This window comes from Oryctolagus cuniculus, chromosome 3 (genome assembly GCF_964237555.1).
Source record: "Oryctolagus cuniculus chromosome 3, mOryCun1.1, whole genome shotgun sequence".
Classification (NCBI taxonomy): domain Eukaryota; kingdom Metazoa; phylum Chordata; class Mammalia; order Lagomorpha; family Leporidae; genus Oryctolagus; species Oryctolagus cuniculus.
Genome location: NC_091434.1, coordinates 173,997,948 through 174,018,311, shown reverse-complemented (window position 1 = coordinate 174,018,311; position 20,364 = coordinate 173,997,948). Strand labels below are relative to the sequence as shown.

General features: G+C 38.9%; 1 protein-coding gene across 1 annotated transcript in view; it reads left to right on the top strand.

The window, feature by feature from the left end:
- The window catches only part of LOC100008612 (aldo-keto reductase family 1, member D1 (delta 4-3-ketosteroid-5-beta-reductase)), a 44,957-nt gene extending 26,223 nt beyond the window's left edge, over positions 1-18,734 (top strand). The window contains 6 exon segments of the mRNA NM_001081997.1: positions 2,215-2,292; positions 7,408-7,530; positions 12,288-12,397; positions 13,592-13,757; positions 16,155-16,237; positions 18,692-18,734. Of these exon segments, the coding sequence (NP_001075466.1) occupies positions 2,215-2,292; positions 7,408-7,530; positions 12,288-12,397; positions 13,592-13,757; positions 16,155-16,237; positions 18,692-18,734 (603 nt within the window).
- Positions 18,735-20,364: the final 1,630 nt, after the last annotated feature.

The window sequence follows — 20,364 nt, the reverse complement described above, 5'->3', positions numbered from 1 at the left end:
GGTATATTGGTATATTATCCTCTCAAATTACATGATTTTATTCATTTTTTAAAACTTTTATTTAATGAATATAAATTTCCAAAGTACAGCTTATGGATTACAGTGGCTTCCCCGCCCCATAACTTCCCTACTACCTGCAACCCTTCCCTTTCCCTCTCCCTCCCCCCTTCCATTCACATCAAGATTCATTTTCAATTCTCTTTATATACAGAAGATCAGTTTAGCATATATTAAGTGAAGATTTCAACAGTTTGCACCCACATAGAAACACAAAGTGAAAAATACTGTTTGAGTACTCATTATAGCATTAAATACAATGTACAGCACATTAAGGACAGAGATCCTACATGAGGAGTAAGTGCACAGTGACTCCTTTTGTTGACTTAACAAATTGACATTGTTTTTTATGGCATCAGTAATCACCTGAGACTCTTGTCATGAGTTGCCAAGGCTATGGAAGCCTTTTGAGTTCGCCGACTCTGATCATATTTAGACAAGGTCGTAGTCAAAGTGGAAGTTCTCTCCTCCCTTCAGAGAAAGGTACCTCCTTCTTTGATGACCTGTTCTTTCCACTGGGATCTCACTCGCGGAGATCTTTCATTTAGGTGGTTTTTTTTTTTTTTTTTTTTTTTTTTTTTTTGCCAGAGTGTCTTAGCTTTCCATGCCTGAAATACTCTCATGGGCTTTTCAGCCAGATCCGCATGCCTTAAGGGCTGATTCTGAAGCCAGAGTGCTGTTTATTGACACTATGAGAAACAGTGACTTGATCAGCTATTGTCCTGTTGATGTACAATGTAATACTTTATCCATTTTAGTTTTTTTTTGTTCTAGTACTACTGGTTGAACTCTAATTAACACACAATTATTCTTAGGTGTTTAAATTTTAAATGAAAAGTGATCCCTGTTAGGAATTTGGAAAGCATTATGCTTAGTGAAAAAAGCCAGTCCCAAATGGACAAATATTGTATGTTCTCCCTGATTGGTGACAACTAACTGAGCACCAAAAAGGAAACCTGTTAAAGTGAAATGAACACTATGAGAAACAGTGACTTGATCAGCCCTTGCCCTGACTGTTGATGAACAACTTAATACGTTATCCCTCTTAGTATTTTTTGTTTGTTTGTTCTACTTAATACTTTTGGTTGAATACTGTAATCAATACACAGTTATTTTTAAGTGTTGAAACTTAACTGAAAAGTGATCGCTGTTAAATATAAGAGTGGGAATAAGAGAGGGAAGAGATGTGCAATTCGGGACATGCTCAAGCTGACTTACCTCAAACGGTAGAGTTAGAAACATACCAGGGGATTCCAATTCAATCCCATCAAGGTGGCATGTACCAATGCCATCTCACTAGTCCCAGTGATCAATTTCTGTTCACAATTGATCATAATGATAGGACTAAGAACCAAAGGGATCACATAAACAAGACTAGTGTCTGCAAATACTAGCTGATAGAATAAAAAAGGGAGAGAACGATCCAACATGGGAAGCGAGATACACAGCAGACCCATTGATTTTATTCATTTTTAAAAAGATTTCTTGGGGTTTGCTTTGTGGCATAACAAGTTAAGCTACCACCAGCAACACTAGCATTGCATATGGGCACCAATTCGAGTCCTGGCTGCTCCACTTCTGATCCAGCTTCCTGATAATGTGCTTGGGCACGTGGAAAGCACAGATGAAGTTCCTGGCTCCTGGCTTTGGCCTGGCACAGCCCTGGCTGCTGTGGGCATTTGGGGGTGAACCAGCAGATGGAAGAACTCCATCTCTCCCACCATCTGTAACTCTGACTTTCAAAAATAAATAAATAAATTTTCTTTAAAAATATTTCTTTCTGTATATATTTGAAAAGCAGAGTGATAGAAGGAGGTAGAGACAGAGATCTTTTATCTGCTCATTCACTTTCCTAATGGAAGTAACGTCTGGTATGGGGCAGTCTGAAACTAAGATCCAGAAACTCTATCCTGGTTTCCCACATAGGTGGCAGGGGCTCAAGTACTTGTGCTTATCCACCACTGCCTTCCCAGGCACATTAGCAGGAGTGCTGGATTGGAAGCAGAGCAGCCAGGACTTGTACTGGCACACTGAAATGGGATGCCAGTATTGCAAGTGGGAACTTAATCTACTGTGCATCAACACTGTCCCCTCAAATACTGTGATTTTAGTTCTCAGACATAGATGAAGTGAATTACACTTGTTCTTGTTTTGCAGCCTGGAGATGTAGTCTATCCCAGAGATGAGAATGGCAAGTGGTTATACCACAAGACAAATTTGTGTGCCACATGGGAGGTAAGTTCAAATGGGCTTTTATTTTAAAAGAACTTATTTTAAACAGTGATCTGATTGATTTGTCAGATTTAAAGTAACAGAGCAGACAGTTCTAACAATATACACAGATACGTGAGATCTCTATGTGTAGGTGCTGAATAATTCTTGATTTTGTTTTATTGGAAGAGAAAAATTTTAAAGAAAAGGAAGGGGAAGGTGTGGAAGAAGAAAGTATAGAAAATATTTCTTAAGAACAGTAATTAAAAATATTTAAACAGGATAAATTAAAAAGATTGAATTTTAAAAAGCCAATAGTAAGATGTCCAGAATAAACCAACTTAAAACAAGAGGATGCATGAATGACTTGGAATAATTCTGGATCCAGTTCTGAGCCAACTGCTGACTCCTCTCCAAGATCAGAGTGGAAACTGTGGGAAAACAAGGAGAAACTTATGGATTCAATAGTGGGGAGGGAAGTTTGGAAGCTTGTGAGGTAGTTTTACAGCTTTGACCTGGAATAGGAGGCAACCCAAGGAGCAGTAAAGGGCATTCGTCATAAGTATGGGAGAGGAGCTACTGAAGCTCTTTCTCCACTTCGTTCTCCCCTGCCATAGCCCGGGGGCAAGTACTGCCTGCTCCAAACACAGGTACAGACTGAGGACTCACGGTGAGAAGTCTTCAGAAATCACATCAGAGCAGCAGTGTTCCAGCAATTCGGGAAGCTGAGAAAACACAAGTCATTTGTTTCCAGTCACTCCCATTCCACGCTCCAGAGCCTGGGAAGTCACACTGTGATGAATATCTCTTATTTACTCCCCCTGTGTAATGGTTGGGAACTTGACCTATCTGTGTAAAGAAGCTTGGAATGGGTTTTCAGGTGCTGGGTTTTGCACCCAGGAGACCTGTGCTCACTTCTGGCCCCAGTGTTGCTGATAGGTTTGCTTGGGAGGAACTGCCTCATAAGGTAGCAGTATCCCCAGGAGATACGAGATGGGAAATATAAATTTAAGCTCAGTGATACCAATAATCAGAGAATACAGAAATGTCTAAGCAATCCAGTTAAAAGGCAGAGGTTGTAAGAATGGATAGAAGCCATAACCCAGTATGTATTAATACACAAGAAACCCTTTTAAAGACTCAAAAATAGGTTAAGAGGAAAACGTTTTCTTCTTTCTTTCTGTCTGTCTTTCTGTCTGTCTTTCTCTCTCTTTCTTTCTTTCTTTCTTTCTTTCTTTCTTTCTTTCTTTCTTTCTTTCTTTCTTTCTTTCTTTCTTTCTTTCTTTCTTTCTTTCTTTCTTTCTTTCTTTCTTTCTTTCTTTCTTTCTTTCTTTCTTTCTTTCTTTCTTTCTTTCTTTCTTTCTTTCTTTCTTTCTTTCTTTCTTTCTTTCTTTCTTTCTTTCTTTCTTTCTTTCTTTCTTTCTTTCTTTCTTTCTTTCTTTCTTTCTTTCTTTCTTTCTTTCTTTCTTTCTTTCTTTCTTTCTTTCTTTCTTTCTTTCTTTCTTTCTTTCTTTCTTTCTTTCTTTCTTTCTTTCTTTCTTTCTTTCTTTCTTTCTTTCTTTCTTTCTTTCTTTCTTTCTTTCTTTCAGAGTTAGTGAGAGACAGAGACAAAGGTCTTCTTTCTGTTGGTTTACCCCCAAAATGGCCACTACAGCTAGAACCCGGGGTGCTGGCGCCACAGGTGGAGGATTAGCCTAGTGAGCCGCGGTGCTGGCACTTTTTCTTTTCTTTTCTTTTCTTTTCTTTTCTTTTTTACAGGCAGGGTTAGTGAGAGAGAGGGACACACACACACACACACACACACAGAGAAAGGTCTTCCTTTTTTCTGTTGGTTCACCCCCCAAGTGGCCGCTATGGCCAGTGCATTGTGGCCGGCGCACTGCGCCAATCCGACGCCAGGAGCCAGGTACTTCTTCTTGGTCTCCCATGTGGGTGCAGGGCCCAAGGACTTGGGCCATCCTCCACTGCCTTCCCAGGCCACAGCAGAGAGCTGAACTGGAAGAGGAGCAACCGGGACAGAATCCAGCGCCCCAACTGGACCAGAACCTAGGGTACCGGCGCCACAGGTGGAGGATTAGCCTAGTGAGCCATGGTGCCGGCAAGTATATAGTACTTCTGTAGTATATGGGAGATTTAAACATTATCAATATTTCTTATCTAACTGATATTTATAGAACATTTTATCAAAACAAAGAGAATGCTATTTTTCACATGTACATGGAACATTTAATGAGACAGGCCATTTCCTGAGCCATAAAGATTTGTCTCAATGAGTTCTAAATTTTTCTAATTATGCAAAATATGCTGCCTGATACTATTGGAATTAAACCTGAAATTATTAACAAAAACATATCTGAAAAATCACCAGATATTTGGAAACTAAGAAGCATACCTGTGAGAAACCAATTAGCAAATAAAGGAAATAAAATCTATTTTTCTATATCACCTAAATGTTAGCAACACAATTTGAAACTGAATTTTAAATGAATATTAAATATTTGTAGATCATATAATAGTTTGTCTAAGACCTATCTAATAAAAACTATAACATGTTAGTGAGATAAGTCAAAGGTGTAAATAAAAGGAGAGATACACCACATCCCTTGATATAGTTGGCCTAATCAGTCTCACTAAATTTATCTGTAGACTCAATATAATCCTAGTCAAGGGGCTGGCGCCGTGGCACAGCAGGTTAACACCCTGGCCTGAAGCACTGAATCCCATATGGGTGCTGGTTCAAGACCCGGCTGCTCTACTTCCTATCCAGCTCTCTTCTATGGCCTGAGAAAGTAGAAGATGGCCCAAGTCCTTGGGCACCCACGTGGGAGACCCAGAAGAAGCTCCTGGCTCCTGGCTTCAGATCAGCGCACCTCCAGCATTGCGGCCAATTGGGGAGTGAACCAGCAGATGGAAGACCTCTCTCTCTCTCTCTCTGCTTCTCCTCTCTCTGTTTAACTCTGATTTTCAAATAAACGAATAAATCATAAAAAATATAATCCTAGTAAAAATCCCAATGGAAATGGAAAAGTTATTTCTAAAATTTATATAGAAATGAAATAGCTTGTAATTGTCAAAACAATTCTGAAAGAATGAGGGAGAAATTTGGAGGACTTATACTAATTTTGAGAAGTTCTATACAACTGTAGAAATCATGATCATGTCATAGTAGGACATAGATGGATATCTAAATCAATTGAACAGAATAGAGAAGCCACATATATGGTCTCATACATATGCATATGTGTGGTCAGTTTATTTTCAGCAGAATTGCCAAGGCAATTCAGTGGGAGAGGGAGAATCTTCCAGGGGTACTGAAGCCGACTCATATCACCTTGCAAGAACTGATTGTGCAAATCCCTTTATAACTTATAATTTGGTGATGTCTTGATAGTCTGAGTGCAGCCTGATGTGAATGGTCATATTGTAGAAATTATCAAATTACAAATTGGGGCCTTTTTCTCCTGGATAGTGAATTGTTAGATATTTATCAGCATTCCACCAGAGGTGTTCATTATCTTGACTGCACTGATGATTTGACTGATGTGTTTATATGTTAAAATTCACCAGAATGTACACTTCAAATATGTGTAGTTTATTGTGTATCGGTTCTAACTCAATATATTATATATTTAAATGAAAATAAAAATTAAAACTTCCAGACAGAAAGAACTAATAACATACAATGAAATTAGTATCTCTTTTGTTTTATTTTCAGTTACACTGGTTGTAAAAAGATAATAATATTTTCTTTTTTTTTAAAGTTTTATTTATTTACTTGAAAGTCAGGGCTGATGCTGAGGTGTAGTGAGTAGAGCGGCAGTTTGAGGGTGGGAGGATGGGTATGGGGGGAAGAACTGCTATATTCCAAAAGTACCTGTGAAATTTATATTTTTTAAATAAAAGCTCTCTAAAAAATTGCTAGCTCTGGTTTCTTATTCCAGTTTTCTACTAGTGCTGACCCTGGGAAGCAATGATGATGGCTCAAGTAATAGGGTTCAAATGGGAGACCTGGATAGCATTCCCAGAATGTGGTTGTGGCCCTGGCCCATCCCTGACACTTGTAGGCATCTAGGATTTGAACTACTGGATCAGGGCTTTCTCTGTCCCTCTGCCTAAATAAAATTTATAATTTTTGTATATGTGTGGACAGCAGGAAGCTATTGATAAATCCAGCATTATAATGGTAATTTATAACATATTCCTTTCACATACTGAGAAAAGTAAAGTTAGGCCTGATTTTATATATATTGTGTATGCTGTACATACATACTCATTTGTATAAGAGAGAGGAGAAAAAGATAGTTTTACATCCAAAATTAGGTGTGTATATGCTTTTCATATACACTAAAACATTTACAAAAATGAATATGCCTATGCCATAAAGAAACCTCAAAAAATTTCAGGAAATCTGATTTTATTAATGTATACTAATATATAATATATAATGTATATGCTGCAAAAATACAATGTGTAGATATGGTATGTAGTTTTTCTTTCTTTTTTTAAGATTTATTTATTTATTTATTATTGAAAGGCAGAGTTACAGAGAGTCAGAAGCAGAGAGAGAGAGCATGAGAGAGAAAGCGAGAGCGAGAGAGAGAGGGAGATGTCTTCCATTTGCTGTTTCACTTCCTGAATGGCTACAATGGCCAGAGCTGGGATGATCCAAAGCCAGGAGCCAAGAGCTTCTTCAGGGTCTCCTATATGGGTACAGGGGCCCAAGGACTTGGCCCATCTTCCGCTGCTTTCCTAGGTACATCAGCAGGGAGCTGGATCAGAAGTGGAGCAGCCGAGACTTGAACTGGTGCCCATATGGGATCCCAGCACTTCAGACAGCAGCTTTGCTCTGTATGTCACAGTGCCAGCCCCAGTATATAGTTTTTCTCAGACTCATGCAATCATGGAATTCCTGCCTTTCTCCACCCCCCACCCTTTTTCCTAACAGAATGCCTCTTGAGATGCCTAAGGTCTTTTCCTTTTCAACCCTCATAAGCATTTATTAATTTTTATTTTTCATCTTATTGGAAAGTGTATTCCATGTGGCAACTTCGTTGTGGTATTGCTCAGCCAAATGCCCACTGCTAAACGTTTAATTTGGCTTCCTGTGAGGCCTCTTTCTTGACCTGTTGTCTCTTATAGGCTTTGGAAGCTTGCAAAGACGCTGGCCTGGTGAAATCCCTCGGGGTGTCCAACTTTAACCGCAGGCAGCTGGAGCTCCTCCTGAACAAACCAGGACTCAAGCACAAACCCGTCTGCAACCAGGTACAGCTTCAGTTTCTACCGTGGGTGGAGGGGACCCAGGGCAGCGTTTACTAAGAGGGCGAGGCCTGGACCAGGGGTCGGGAGGTCTTGTGGCTCCACAGCAACCTCATCACAGGACCCTGGGGACACCTTTTGACCTCTCTCAATTTAAGAAAGCTTTGGGAGAGAGGGTTTCAAGATGGCGGAATAGGGAGGGAGCTTACTGATAGTCCAGGAGAAGATATTTTAATAAAAGTGTAGATAGTGTAGTCTCAGGAAAGAGGGAAAAAAACTGCAGAGGAAACTTTTCCGTAATTAGAGGGATACGGTGGATCTACGTGGAAGGCACAGGCGCCCACAGCTTGGGACCCCAGCTGCCGAGAGCCTTTGCACCAGCGCTGGAAAGAGAGGTGAGATGAAACTGCAGTAGCCCGAGACACTGGCAGAAAGGCAGCAGGAACAGCCTAGAGGGAAACTGGGGGAAAGTACACCAGCCTAACTAGAGGAGAGAAGAAATAAAAGGGAAGGTACGGACATGATTCTCTCTCTCCAATCACCTTACAAAGGCGTACGAGCCAACAGAGCAGGCACCATTTTGGACATACGTAACAGCTGCACCAGCTTGGAGCTGTGTCTGGCAATCAGCCAAGCAGAAAAACCTGACTCTTGTGGGGAGTAATAACAGGAGTCTAAGACCTAGTGAATGTGTGGAGCTTATGAACTGGAACTGTGGAAAAAAAAATTGAGGGTGTGTGGGAGAACTCATGGTGTGGCTGAGATGTGAGTAGTCTCTGTGGGAGATGCCATAAGCTCGGTAGCCTTGGCTACAAGGTGAGAGACATTTCAGGGGAATCTGAGCTTACACTGAGGACTGCACAGATCCTTTGTGTGGTTCTTGGGACAGAGCAGGTGAACATTATACCCACCGGGGCTAGCACTCAGGCACTGATCGCCATCGAGGAGAAGAGCTCAACTGAGTGTAATTACTTCCCTACTGATTAAAACAAAAAAGAGAGAAGATTTACCAACCAAACCTGGGTGTGTCACCTTCGGCACACCCTTAATCCTGAAGAACTGAACAGAGCTCTCTGGCCACATCCACCACAAGCCTCTAGAGATTCACTGAAAGCAGACAGTCCACTTATCTACAGAGTCATAGTACAACAAGAAAAGCCACCACAGCGGGAGGGGAAAAAAAGAAGAAACCAATGAGTATCTCCACAAATGCCGAACAACAAACACAACAACTGAGGAAACAAGAACAAGGAAGACAACATGACACTCCCAAAAGAACATGACACTCCAATACAAGATTATGAAGACAGTGAGACAGAAGAAATGCAAGAAATGGGCCAAGGACCTAAATAGATATTTTTCAAAAGAGGAAATCCAAATGGCCAACAGACACATGACAAAATGTTCAGGATAACTAGCCATCAGGGAAATGCAAATCAAAACCACAATGAGGTTTCACCTGAACCCGGTTAGAATGGCTTACATACAGAAATAAATTAACAACAGATGCTGGTGAGGATGTGGGGAAAAAGGCTCGTTAATCCACTGTTTGTGGGAATGGGAACTGGTCAAGCCACTATGGAAGACAGTTTGGAGATTCCTCAGAAACCTGAATATAGCCCTAATACATGACCCAGCACCCCATGCCTTGGAATTTACCCAAAGGAAACTAAATTGGCAAATAAAAGAGCTGTCTGCACCTCAGTGTTTATTGCAGCTCAGTTCACAATAGCTAAGACAAAGAATCAACCTAAATGCCCATCAACATAAGGCTGGATAAAGAAATTATGGGATATGTACTCTATAGAATACTATACAGCAGCAAAAAAAATCTGGTCATTTGCAACAAATAGAAGAATCTGGAAGACATCATGCTGGAATCTGGAAAACATCATGCTGAGTGAATTAAGCCAGTCCCAAAGGGAAAAATATCATATATTCTCCCTGATCAGTGACAGCTAACTAAGCACCTAAAAGGAAACCTGTAGAAATGAAACTGACACCATGAGAAACAATGATTTGATCAGCCCTTGTCCTGATTGTTGAGGAACAACTCACTATTTTATTCCTTTTAGTATTTTTTGTTCTACTTAATACCATTGGTTGAACTCTTTAATCAACACACAATTATTCTTAGGTGTTTAAATTTAACTGAAAAGTGATCTCTGTTAAATATAAGAGTGGGAATAACAGAGGGAGGAGATGTATAGTTTGGCACATGCTCACTCAGACTTACCCCTAATGGTAGAGCTAGAAATGTGCCAGGGGACTCCAAATCAATCTCATTAAGGTGGCATGTACCAATACCATCTTACTAGTCAAAGTGATCAGTTTCAGTTCATAATTGATCATAAAGATAGGATTAAGTGTCAAAGGGATCACATAAACAAAACCAGTGTCTGCTAATACTAACTGATAGAATTAAAAAGGAGAGAATGATCCAATATGAGAAATGGGATACACAGCAGACTCATAGAATGGCAGCTGTCCTAAATAGCACTCTGGCCTGAGAATCAGCCCATAAGGCATTTGGATCTGGCTAAAAAGCCTATGAGAGTATTTCAGGCATGGAAAGCCAAGACACTCTGGCAAAAAAAGACCTAAATGAAAGATCTCTGTGAGTGAGATCCCAGTGGAAAGAATGGGCCATCAAAGAAGGCAGTACCTTTCTTTGAAGGGAGGAGAGAACTTCCACTTTGATTATGGCCTTGTTTAAATAAGATCAGGGTTTGTGAACTCAAAAGGCTTCTATAGCCTTGGAAGCTCATGACAAGAGCCTCAGGTGATTACTGACATCATAAATGAGAGTGTCAGTTGTTAAATCAACAACAGGAGTCACTGTTCACTACTCCCCATGTAGGATCTCTGTCCTTAATATGTTGTACTATGTGAATTAATGGTAAAACTAGTACTCAAATAGTAATTTATCCTTGTGTATCTGTGTGGGCGCAAATTGTTGAAATCTTTTTTTAGTATATACTAAGTTGATCTTCTGTATATAAAGATAATTGAAAATGAATCTTGATGAAGAATGGGATGGGAGATGTTGTGGGAGATGGGATGGTTGCGGGTGGGAGGGAGGTTATGCAGGGAAAAGCCACTATAATCCAAAAGGTATACTTTCGGAATTTATATTTATTAAATAAAAGTTTTTTTTTTTTTTTTAAAAAAAGCTTTGAAGCTCAAATCCATAGAAAAATAACTAAGAAAAGAATGAGGTGGAATAAGACCTTTCAATGTGGAGACATAGTACAGAGTATTTAAAATAATGTGAAGCCATTGCAGGAAACATTGTACAAATAAATGGATGTTAACAAATACCTTAGAAATAGGACCAAGTATAATAAAAATGTAATGTAAAGTAACACAAATTAATGGCAAAGGGATGATTTTCTTTTTTTTTCTTTTAAAAATAAAGTGACAATTTAATTCATTCAGCAAATACACATTGAATACATCCATATTCAAGGGTCACATTATTATAGCTTTGACATCTAGGGCATGCTAAAGGGTGAGATAGTTTCCCTGAAGTCATCATGTAAGACAGAAGCCTAATCCGTACTTCTAAAATGGATTTTTTTTTTTAGTAAATAGTGTGAGAAAAATGACTCCATGTAGAAACAAATGTAGATCTTTGCCTCATACTAAAAAGTTAATATCCCTTGGTCAGTAGTTAAAGAAGACAAAATCACCCAGAAATACAAGAAGAGAGCTTTAGTTTTCTGGAGCAATGGGTAGAAACAAAAAACCATGGAAAAAATCACAAAGACAACTTTAAATTATTAGTATTTATTTAAATATTATTTAACTATTATTAAAATTTTAATATAAACATCTAGTAACAATTAAGGAGCAAAGAAAAATAAATAAGAAATAATAACATTTCTAGAAATATAATAGAAAAGTTGTTCACCTCCTTATGAATTAAAAATCTAGTAAATATCAGTGAAACATAAGTAAAAAAAATTAAGATTCATCATAAAAATGTGTAAAAGAAGTGAACACAAATTCACAAAGACAGAACTTACAAAACTGGTCAATATGAGGATACTGCAGAAATTCATGAAAAAATGCATATTATTAAAAAATTGTGCATGGATTTCCAGATTTCTTATATATGTGTGCACCAAAATAACCTCCTCTTTTAATTTCATTTTCCAGGACGTTTTTGAGGGAGCTTTATATATGAAAAATATTCAACTCACCATTAATTAGAGAAATGCAAATATAAGTGTGATTCTGTATTTCATATTAGCAAAGTGTCTGTTGTACATTTACATATGCTGTACTTATTATAATGCTCTGCATAAGCAAGTGATGAGGCACCAGAGAATATAAATTAACTCAGTCTGACTGGAGATCAATGTGGCAATATATATTAAGAGCCTTAACAATGTTCAGAGGATTCCATTTCTAGGAATCTATTTTGATTAAAGAATCTCAGGATGCTCAGATAGACTTCGTGTGTGTTTATCAAAGCATGGCTTATTAAGAGGAGAGAGGATGGTAACAACATTGAAAATTAGGAGAATGATTAAATAAATTTTAAAGCATTCATAATATATAAGACCTTAATAGAAGAAAGAGAGATTAATTTATCCCATTAAGAAAAAGACCTAGATACAAACTGTAGCATATAGTATGGATGTGGTTATGTTATTAATGTGGATTTTGTTGAAGAGTTTTTTTTTTTTTAACTATGTGAAATGCATTTGACTACAAGAAACTAAATTTGTGCTTTGTTCTCCAATACAACTACATAGGTTGAGTGCCACCCTTACTTCACCCAGCCAAAACTCCTAAAATTTTGCCAACAACACGACATCATCATTGTTGCATATAGCCCTTTGGGAACTTGTAGGAATCCAATGTGGTAAGTAGTTTGGCATTAGTTTGTGTCACATCTTTTCAGAAAGTTGTTCATTCGGTGTAGTGAGGCTACTGTGAATTACTTAATTGGAATGACCTATTTGACTGTTTGATCTTAATCCATTATGTCCCATTGTCCTATTTATAGGACACATAAATACTTGAATTGAACCATAAATATACTACTTCTGGCAACTATGAAATAAATATTTCATTGAAATAGAAATTGAAAACTCGGCACTTAACTGGTTAAGACAGTAATCTGTTCAAATCATTATATACTTATATGCAATAGAGCTTTTAATACGCTTCTCCCTGAAGTGTTGTTAGAATTCATTACGAGTGTAAAATTATCTGTCAGTGCCTGGTATATATGAAAGGCCAAATAAATGTTATTTCAATTATTATTTGACAAAGAGTTTTTATGGTTAGGTTCTGAAATATTTGAATCTTTTGTTCTGTGTATAGAATGGTGGCACTTCAATGTGAGGTGTTCCACAAAGTAGAAATTTTTCTACTCTAAGATGATACCAAAACTTGTGGCTCTGTTTCTTCCACTTTAGTCTTTCTGCCTTTCCCTGTGTGGACTTCTGATCCAGTTCTCTCTGTAAGACTCATCAGAGGAGGCTGGCATTGTGGTGTGTCCCTTATGGGCACCAGTTCGGGTTCCAGCTGCTCCACTTCCCATCCAGCTCCCTGCTAATGTGCTTTGGAAAGCAGCAGAAGATGGCCCAATGCCTGGGCTCCTGCACCTGCATCGGAGATCTGATGAAGCTGCTGGCTGCTGGCTTTGGCCTGACTCAGCCTCAGTTGTTGCTGCCATTTGTGGAGTGAATCAGCGGATGGACGATCAATCTCTCTCTCTCTCTCTCTCTCTCTCTCTCTCTCTCTGTAATTCTGCCTTTCAAATAAAGAAAATTAATATTTTTTTAAAATAGAAGACTCTTCAGAACACTATTATTACTTACCCTCCAGAAGAGGCATCTTCATAAACTTTCTTCCTTGATCTTCTCATACAAAGAACAACTCTTCATTCAAGGGATTCTGTCACTTAGAGAAACTGATTACAAGTGACCTGCAGTGTCCTGGTGGGTCACCAGATAAAGAGGAGACAGGTAACAGAGGAGGAGGGGGTTTGGTTAACACTTGGTTGTCATCTCTCTGCCTAAATGTGATTTATGTCTTGATTTTTTGAAAGGGTGAATACATCTCTCCCGCCTTTGTTAAAGGACACACTGCTGAACTCACTGGGCAAAAAGTACAAGAAGACTGCAGCCCAAATTGTTTTGCGTTTCAACGTTCAGCGAGGGGTGGTTGTCATTCCTAAAAGCTTTAATCCTGAAAGGATCAAAGAGAACTTTCAGGTAAGAGGATTGCTTTTGGAAATGTGAAAATATGGGTACGTTTCTTGCCTTTGCTTTCAGAGCATGTCCTATTTGGCTCACTAAGCAATTTGTAATGCTGTGTTGCTTGATTACCACTGCCCACATCTTTGTATAATTCCCAGTACTTGGCGATTGCTTTGCTGCTTGTTATTCATCTCCCTTCAATCTTCTTCCCCCTTCTCTGTTGACTCTGGACATTCCCTGCTCATTTCTACACAACAGAAATATGTAAGGTTTGACATTCATTATAAACTATGTCCTTTCTCAATGACTCTGGTAAAACTTGGAAACAAATTTGAAAATTATTGCAGAGAAGGAGAAGGAGGAGGATGAGGAGGAGGATGGGGGGGGGGAGGAGGGGGGGAGGAGGGGGAGGGGAGGGGGAGGGGAAGGGGAAGGGGAAGGGGAAGGAGGTCTTTCATTTGCTGGTTCACTCTCCAAATGGCTGTAATGGCAAGAGCTGAGCCCATCCGAAGCCAGGAGCCAGGAGCTTCTTATAGGTCTCCCATGCGGGTTCAGAGGCCTAAGCACTTGGGCCATCTTCCACTGCTTTCCCAGGCCACAGCAGAGAGCTGGATCAGAAGTGGAGCAGCTGAGACTAGAACAAGTGCCCATGTGGGATTGCGGCACTGCAGGTGGCAGCTTTACCTGCTACACCACAGTGCCGGCCCTCATTGCTGATTTTTAAAAAATGTTTGACAAAATTGTACACCATGATATTCTATATTTCACAAGGGGTTTTGCAGAATGATCATAAAGAGAACAATTCTAAAATCTTTGGAAGGCTTCAACTGAATGAAATTCCGAATTGTTTGATTTTTTTTCAAACCATTCTTTTTTTTTTTTTTTTTAGAAAAATTTACTTATTTTACTTGAAAGGTAGTGAGAGAGAGAGGGAGAGAGAGAGAGAGAGAGAGAGAGAGAGAAACTGGGGCATGGTGAGAGAGAGAAAGAGAGAGTGTTCTGTCTGCTGGCTCCCATCCCCAAATGGCCCCAACAGCCAAGTTTGCACCAAGCCAAAGCCAGGAGCAGAAACTCCATCCAGGGCTTCCTACCTAGGTACAGGGGCTCAAGCACTTTCATTCAGTGCTTTCCCAGGTACATTGGAAGGGAAGTATACCAGAAATGGAGCAGCAGGGGCATAAACTGGTACCCTTATAGGGTATCCACATTGAAGGCAGTGATGTAACTCACTGTGCTTCAACACCAGCCCCTTAAATAATATTCTTCTGTGTCTACCAAAGTACATTTTTAATTAATGAATTTATCTGAAAGGCCGAGTTACACACACACACACACACACACACAGAGAGGGAGAGAGGGAGAGAGATTGAATCACAAGAGGTTCTGTCCCTGACAAGCCGAGGTGCATTACTCCCATAGCTGTGTTCTTGCTCACTCACCTGGTAGCTCGGATTCCTCATTTTTCATTCCATGCTTGTCTGTGTACTTCCGTGGTGTCCGTTTCTTTACACACACCACATAGTTAGGTACTACACAGATAATTAAACTTCACAAATCATTAAATGTATTTAAAAATCAGAGTATGTGCAAAGTATATAAGTATAAAGAAAAATTAAAATGGAAAATGCTATTAAAATATAACGGTAGGCAAAACATTGAAAACTATATAAGAACATATTTCAAGATAAAAAAATCAAAATTTCAAAAAATATGCAATTTTAGAAACTAGGAAATTTTTTTTAAAGTATAAGGCAGTAGTCCAAAATAAAAAACTGACCATTTTTTAAAAAAGATTTATTTTATTTAATTGAAAGAGAGTGACAACTGTGGTGGGTTTGGGGGAGGGGCAAGACTATTCCATTGCAAGCTGGTCCACTCCCTCACATGGCCACAACACTGGGCCAGGCTGAAGCCAGGAGTCTGGAACTCCATCTGGTGGCAGAGACCCAAACATTTGAGCCATATTTGCTGCTTTCCCAGGTGCATTAGCAGCGAGCAGAATGGAAATAGAGCAGCTAGAACTTAGAGTGCCACTCATATGGAACACCAGCATTGCAAGTGGTGGCTTAAGGGGATGCACCAAAATGCTGGCTCCAAAGCTGAGCATCTTACACAGAAATAATAATGATTCTTCACACTGGAATTTCAGGAGAGTTCCTGAACATCTGCTGTTTGACAGAGCATTTGGAATGTCTTACAAAATGTTCTCAGCAGGATTATCTCAGAGATGAAGGGTTGAGCAGAATGTCAAGCCCTGCTTCCCCTGGTGGCTCCAACAGCAGCCCCAGCCTTCTCAGGCACCTGCGGAGACGCTCCCATACCTGAGGAGGGCGCCCTCTGCTGGCCATACTCTCTCACCCCAAGCCTAACCCTTCCACCAACAAAAATGTTCTTTTGTTCTGATTGTTTCAGATCTTTGACTTTTCTCTCACTGAAGAAGAAATGAAGGACATTGAAGCTTTGAATAAAAATGTTCGATATGTGGAACTGCTCATGTAAGTTTTGGGGGATTGTTCATCAGAAATTTCCCAGTGGCCAACAGGGCTCCTACACACCCTGACCCATGTGTCCACAGAAAATGCAGGCTCAAGGATAGTGGGTTGCATGTTCTGAATATTAAACACGCCTGGGTGAGATATATACATTGTGAGAGGGATTCAAAAAGTTCATGTGAAAATGGTATTAGATAACATGCGTTGTCCATGAATTCTTTGAAGCCTCCTTGCCCCCAAAATTCCTACAACCCCAAACTTCTATTTATACTTGATCTTAGCCAAAAGGTTGAGAAATGTTAGCCTACACTTATTTAAGAGAATCCTGGATTTGTGCCATTTCATGGCTTAAAGTGTGGCATGCTAAGAACTCTGAGAATTAACTCACGATGTTCATGTGTTAGAGAATTTACTCATTATGTACATGTTAAGGAATTAATTCATAATGTATATACATCAGAGAATTAACTCATTGAATACATATTAGAGAATTACCTCGTTACATAGATATTTTAGAGAATTCATATAATACATATATATATAAATCATTATGTATATATGTTTTAGGATTAACTCATATGCACATGTTAGAGAATTAACTCACTATGCACATGTCAGAGAATTCATAATGCATATATGTTAGAGAATTAACTCATGATGTACATATGTTCGAGAATTAGCTAATAACATACATATGTTAGAGCATTAACTCGTGTACATGTTAAACAATTAATGCAATGTATACATGTTAGAGAATTAACTCTTGATGTATATATGTTAAAACAACAGCGGCAAAAGTATCCAAATATATTTATTTCTTCTCCAAAAGCAAAGTGATGCATAAATTAGAGCAAATTGATATAAAAATCTTTTAACTGAAAAAGTTCCTGGAAGAAAGGCACTGTAATGTACTAGAAAGAGAATCAGATTGGGAAGAAAGAACCTTCAGTTGCAAATTTCTTACCTATAAGAATTAGAGCTTCTAGATCCACCTATTAACTAACTTCCCACAAGCAGAATTCCTTATATTTCTTTAGAGTATTGCCACAATCAGTTAATCCACCTAGGTGGCCATTTTTTCTCTAAATATTACAATTTTAAGACAAAAATACAGTTTTTACACATGCACTTATCTGCATATACACACATTGTTTTCTTCTTCATCATTCTCTATTAATCTTTCCATTTTTTCTCATCACCTAAACAGTCATTTTCATTTTGTAATCTTAACTTTAGTGGCATTTAGAAAATGCTCATTAAGAAGATTTGGACACTTATCCTTTGGACTCTCCTTTTTTGGATAAGGTGGAAGGTACTCTGGTAGGGCTAATATTGAATATCTGAACCACTGTAGTAAAAACTTGTGAGTGTGGATTTCCAGGGAAAGAGTGTGATATCAAAAGGTAGTACTCAACCTCAAGACAAAAAGAAAACACAAACTCATAACATTTTGACTGAACTAACAGATAGTTAGAGGTGACTTAATAGTTCTTCAGGACAGCCAGTTTTTATTTAATAAATGTCATTAAATTAAGATGAAATAGCAAGATGCAAGATGTAATAGCAAGATGCAATCAATCCACCACTGTATTGATTATTTCACAGACATTTGTGACATGATTCAGTCAGACATTCCACCTATTTAATACCAGTTCTAGTAACACTGGGAGAGAATAATCTATTGTGCAGGAAATACCTAGAAAACTAACAAGATGAAGCAAATATTAGGCTGCATGAGTCAGCAAACTATCATTTAGGGTCATGAATCTTTTTCTGTTTTTCATTTAGTTGATCTTTTACATTTGAGAGCCTCTTTTGTTTTATACTTTTAGTTCATGGTAGCTTGGAAAGAACTGAATCTTGGACAAGCACCATGTCAGGGATACCCACTCCAGACCTTTTATAGCCTGTTTCACCTTTGTTATTTAAGATACAGTTTCATCATCACAATCACTAGTAATGGACACTTCACTGCTTGTTCCCTTTGTAGATTTTAAAACTTTCCACACTCAGGAGGTCTAGCGAGAGCAGCAAGTAAAAACTGATGAGGAGAGAGTGACACAGACCCATAAAAGGAGTTTTGAAGAGCAAAGTTTATTTAGTTCATTGCAGTGGGTGGGAGCCAGGGTCAAGAGAGCAGAGGAGGATGGAATTGAGCAAAGTCCTGAAAACACAGACAGGCGGGACTCACCTCTAGTTTTTTTGTTGTTGTGCTGAGTAAAATGTTGATGTGGTAACCAACCTCACACCCACACTCACACCTACAACCAAGGGTACTGTCCAGGGCTGCAGGAAAAGGCCCTGGCTTGAGGGAAAAGAGGGGAGAAGCATGCGAGAAACAGAGGGGTAATGAGTGGAGTGGGAGAGTGATCCATGAAATAACCAAGGGTGTGAGTAACCCGCACAGCTGTGCGACTTCTGGAATGAACTTCTTCCTTCTGGGGGTTGTTTTGGCAGGTGGCGTGATCATCCTGAATATCCATTTAATGATGAATACTGACTTCAGATTCTTCCTCCCTACAAGTGCCCAAAGATGCGCACAAGAAAGGGGCCTCACTGTCCTCAGAAAAAGTGGTAATGGAATGATGCCCAACTTTTGTGTAGCAACCATGACTTTAACTTAGCTGAACTTTAACACAAACTGTTCAGATCTCATGAAATAATTCTTTAGAAATTATTAGCTAACAGTGCAAAGACCAATGTATTCTGCATTCCATATGGAAAGATTTAGAAAATATTTAAAAGACATGTGAAGATAATACCTCATGAATCTGGGTACTACTGTTGGTAGTCTGAATTCTTTAGCAGTTAACAGGACAACCAAGAGTGGGGAGAGCCTGCAGGTACCAGTGTCCTGACAGTGGCCTTGAAATGCAGACACAGCCAAGATGAGATGCACACATGCATGATTAACAAGGAAATGATTTGTCCCACCATGAGTAGATGTAGAGGGCTAAGTGTGGAAAAAGTCTTAAAATTGAGCTATGTAATTAACACAGTGGTAGACAAAGCCCTGGTGATCTTACTGCTATTGTTGTGCTGCTATTTTGTTCCATCCAATGTGTGTTTCTGTAGCCTTTACCCAGTTTGGAGAGTGGATTATTACTAGTTCTATCTTGCATCCTTAAAAGGCCTGGGCTCTAACACAACTGATGACTCGCATTGACTCTGTCTTATCCCCCTTGTCCACAGCCATCAAAAACCACTATTAAGTGACTTGAGAAAACACATGCACAAATAAACTCTGTATCAAGAAATTGTACTGACTGCTATTTTAAAGGAATATATTTTAAAAGAATATATTTTAAAAGGAGGATTTAGGAAGCATGATGACATGACATAATATTATTATACTTACAACTTTGAGTGTTATTGAGATAGCTATATGAATTTTGAAAAGTGGCAAGCTGAAAATAACACTGGTGATTTGCTTTACATAAATCTTTGAAAAGCGAATAAGAAGACTATTAGAATTCAGCATTACAGATAAGTTAATTAGATGTCTTATAGGTCACTGTCATAAGGTGAGTTCTTCAAAAATTATATTTTTCAAAACCAATTTCTTATAATTTCCATTGCTTACACATATATTTTTATTGATTACAAAAGTCTGATCTTGAGGGGCCAGCATTGGAATGCACAGGTTAAGCCACCACCTACAATGCTGGCATTCCATTTGGGCGTCGGTTTGAGTCCCAGCTGCACCATTTACAATCCAGCTCCTTGCTAGTGCACCTGGGAAAGCAGTGGAAGACGGTGCAAATCCTTGAGCCCCTGCAGTCACATGGGAGACCCAGATGAAACTCCTGCCTCCTGGCTTTGCCCTGGCCCAGCCTTGGCCATTGAAGCCATTTGGAGAGTGAACTAGCAGATGGAAGATCTGTCTCTCTGTAACTCTGCCTTTCAAATAAAAAAAAATCTGATTTGTAAACTTGTTTCCAGTGATCTAACATTTGTACAATTCTGTCCTGTGGAAAATATTTTGCTCACAAGAAACAATAAAAGTTGAATGATTTTTCTCCACATGAATCTCCATTTTCTAAGTTGGGTAAAAGGGAAGAATCATCTTAATTCAAAAATTTAAAAGGCCTTCAGTTGAGTACTGTCCATCTAGCAATGGGAAGAGAAGG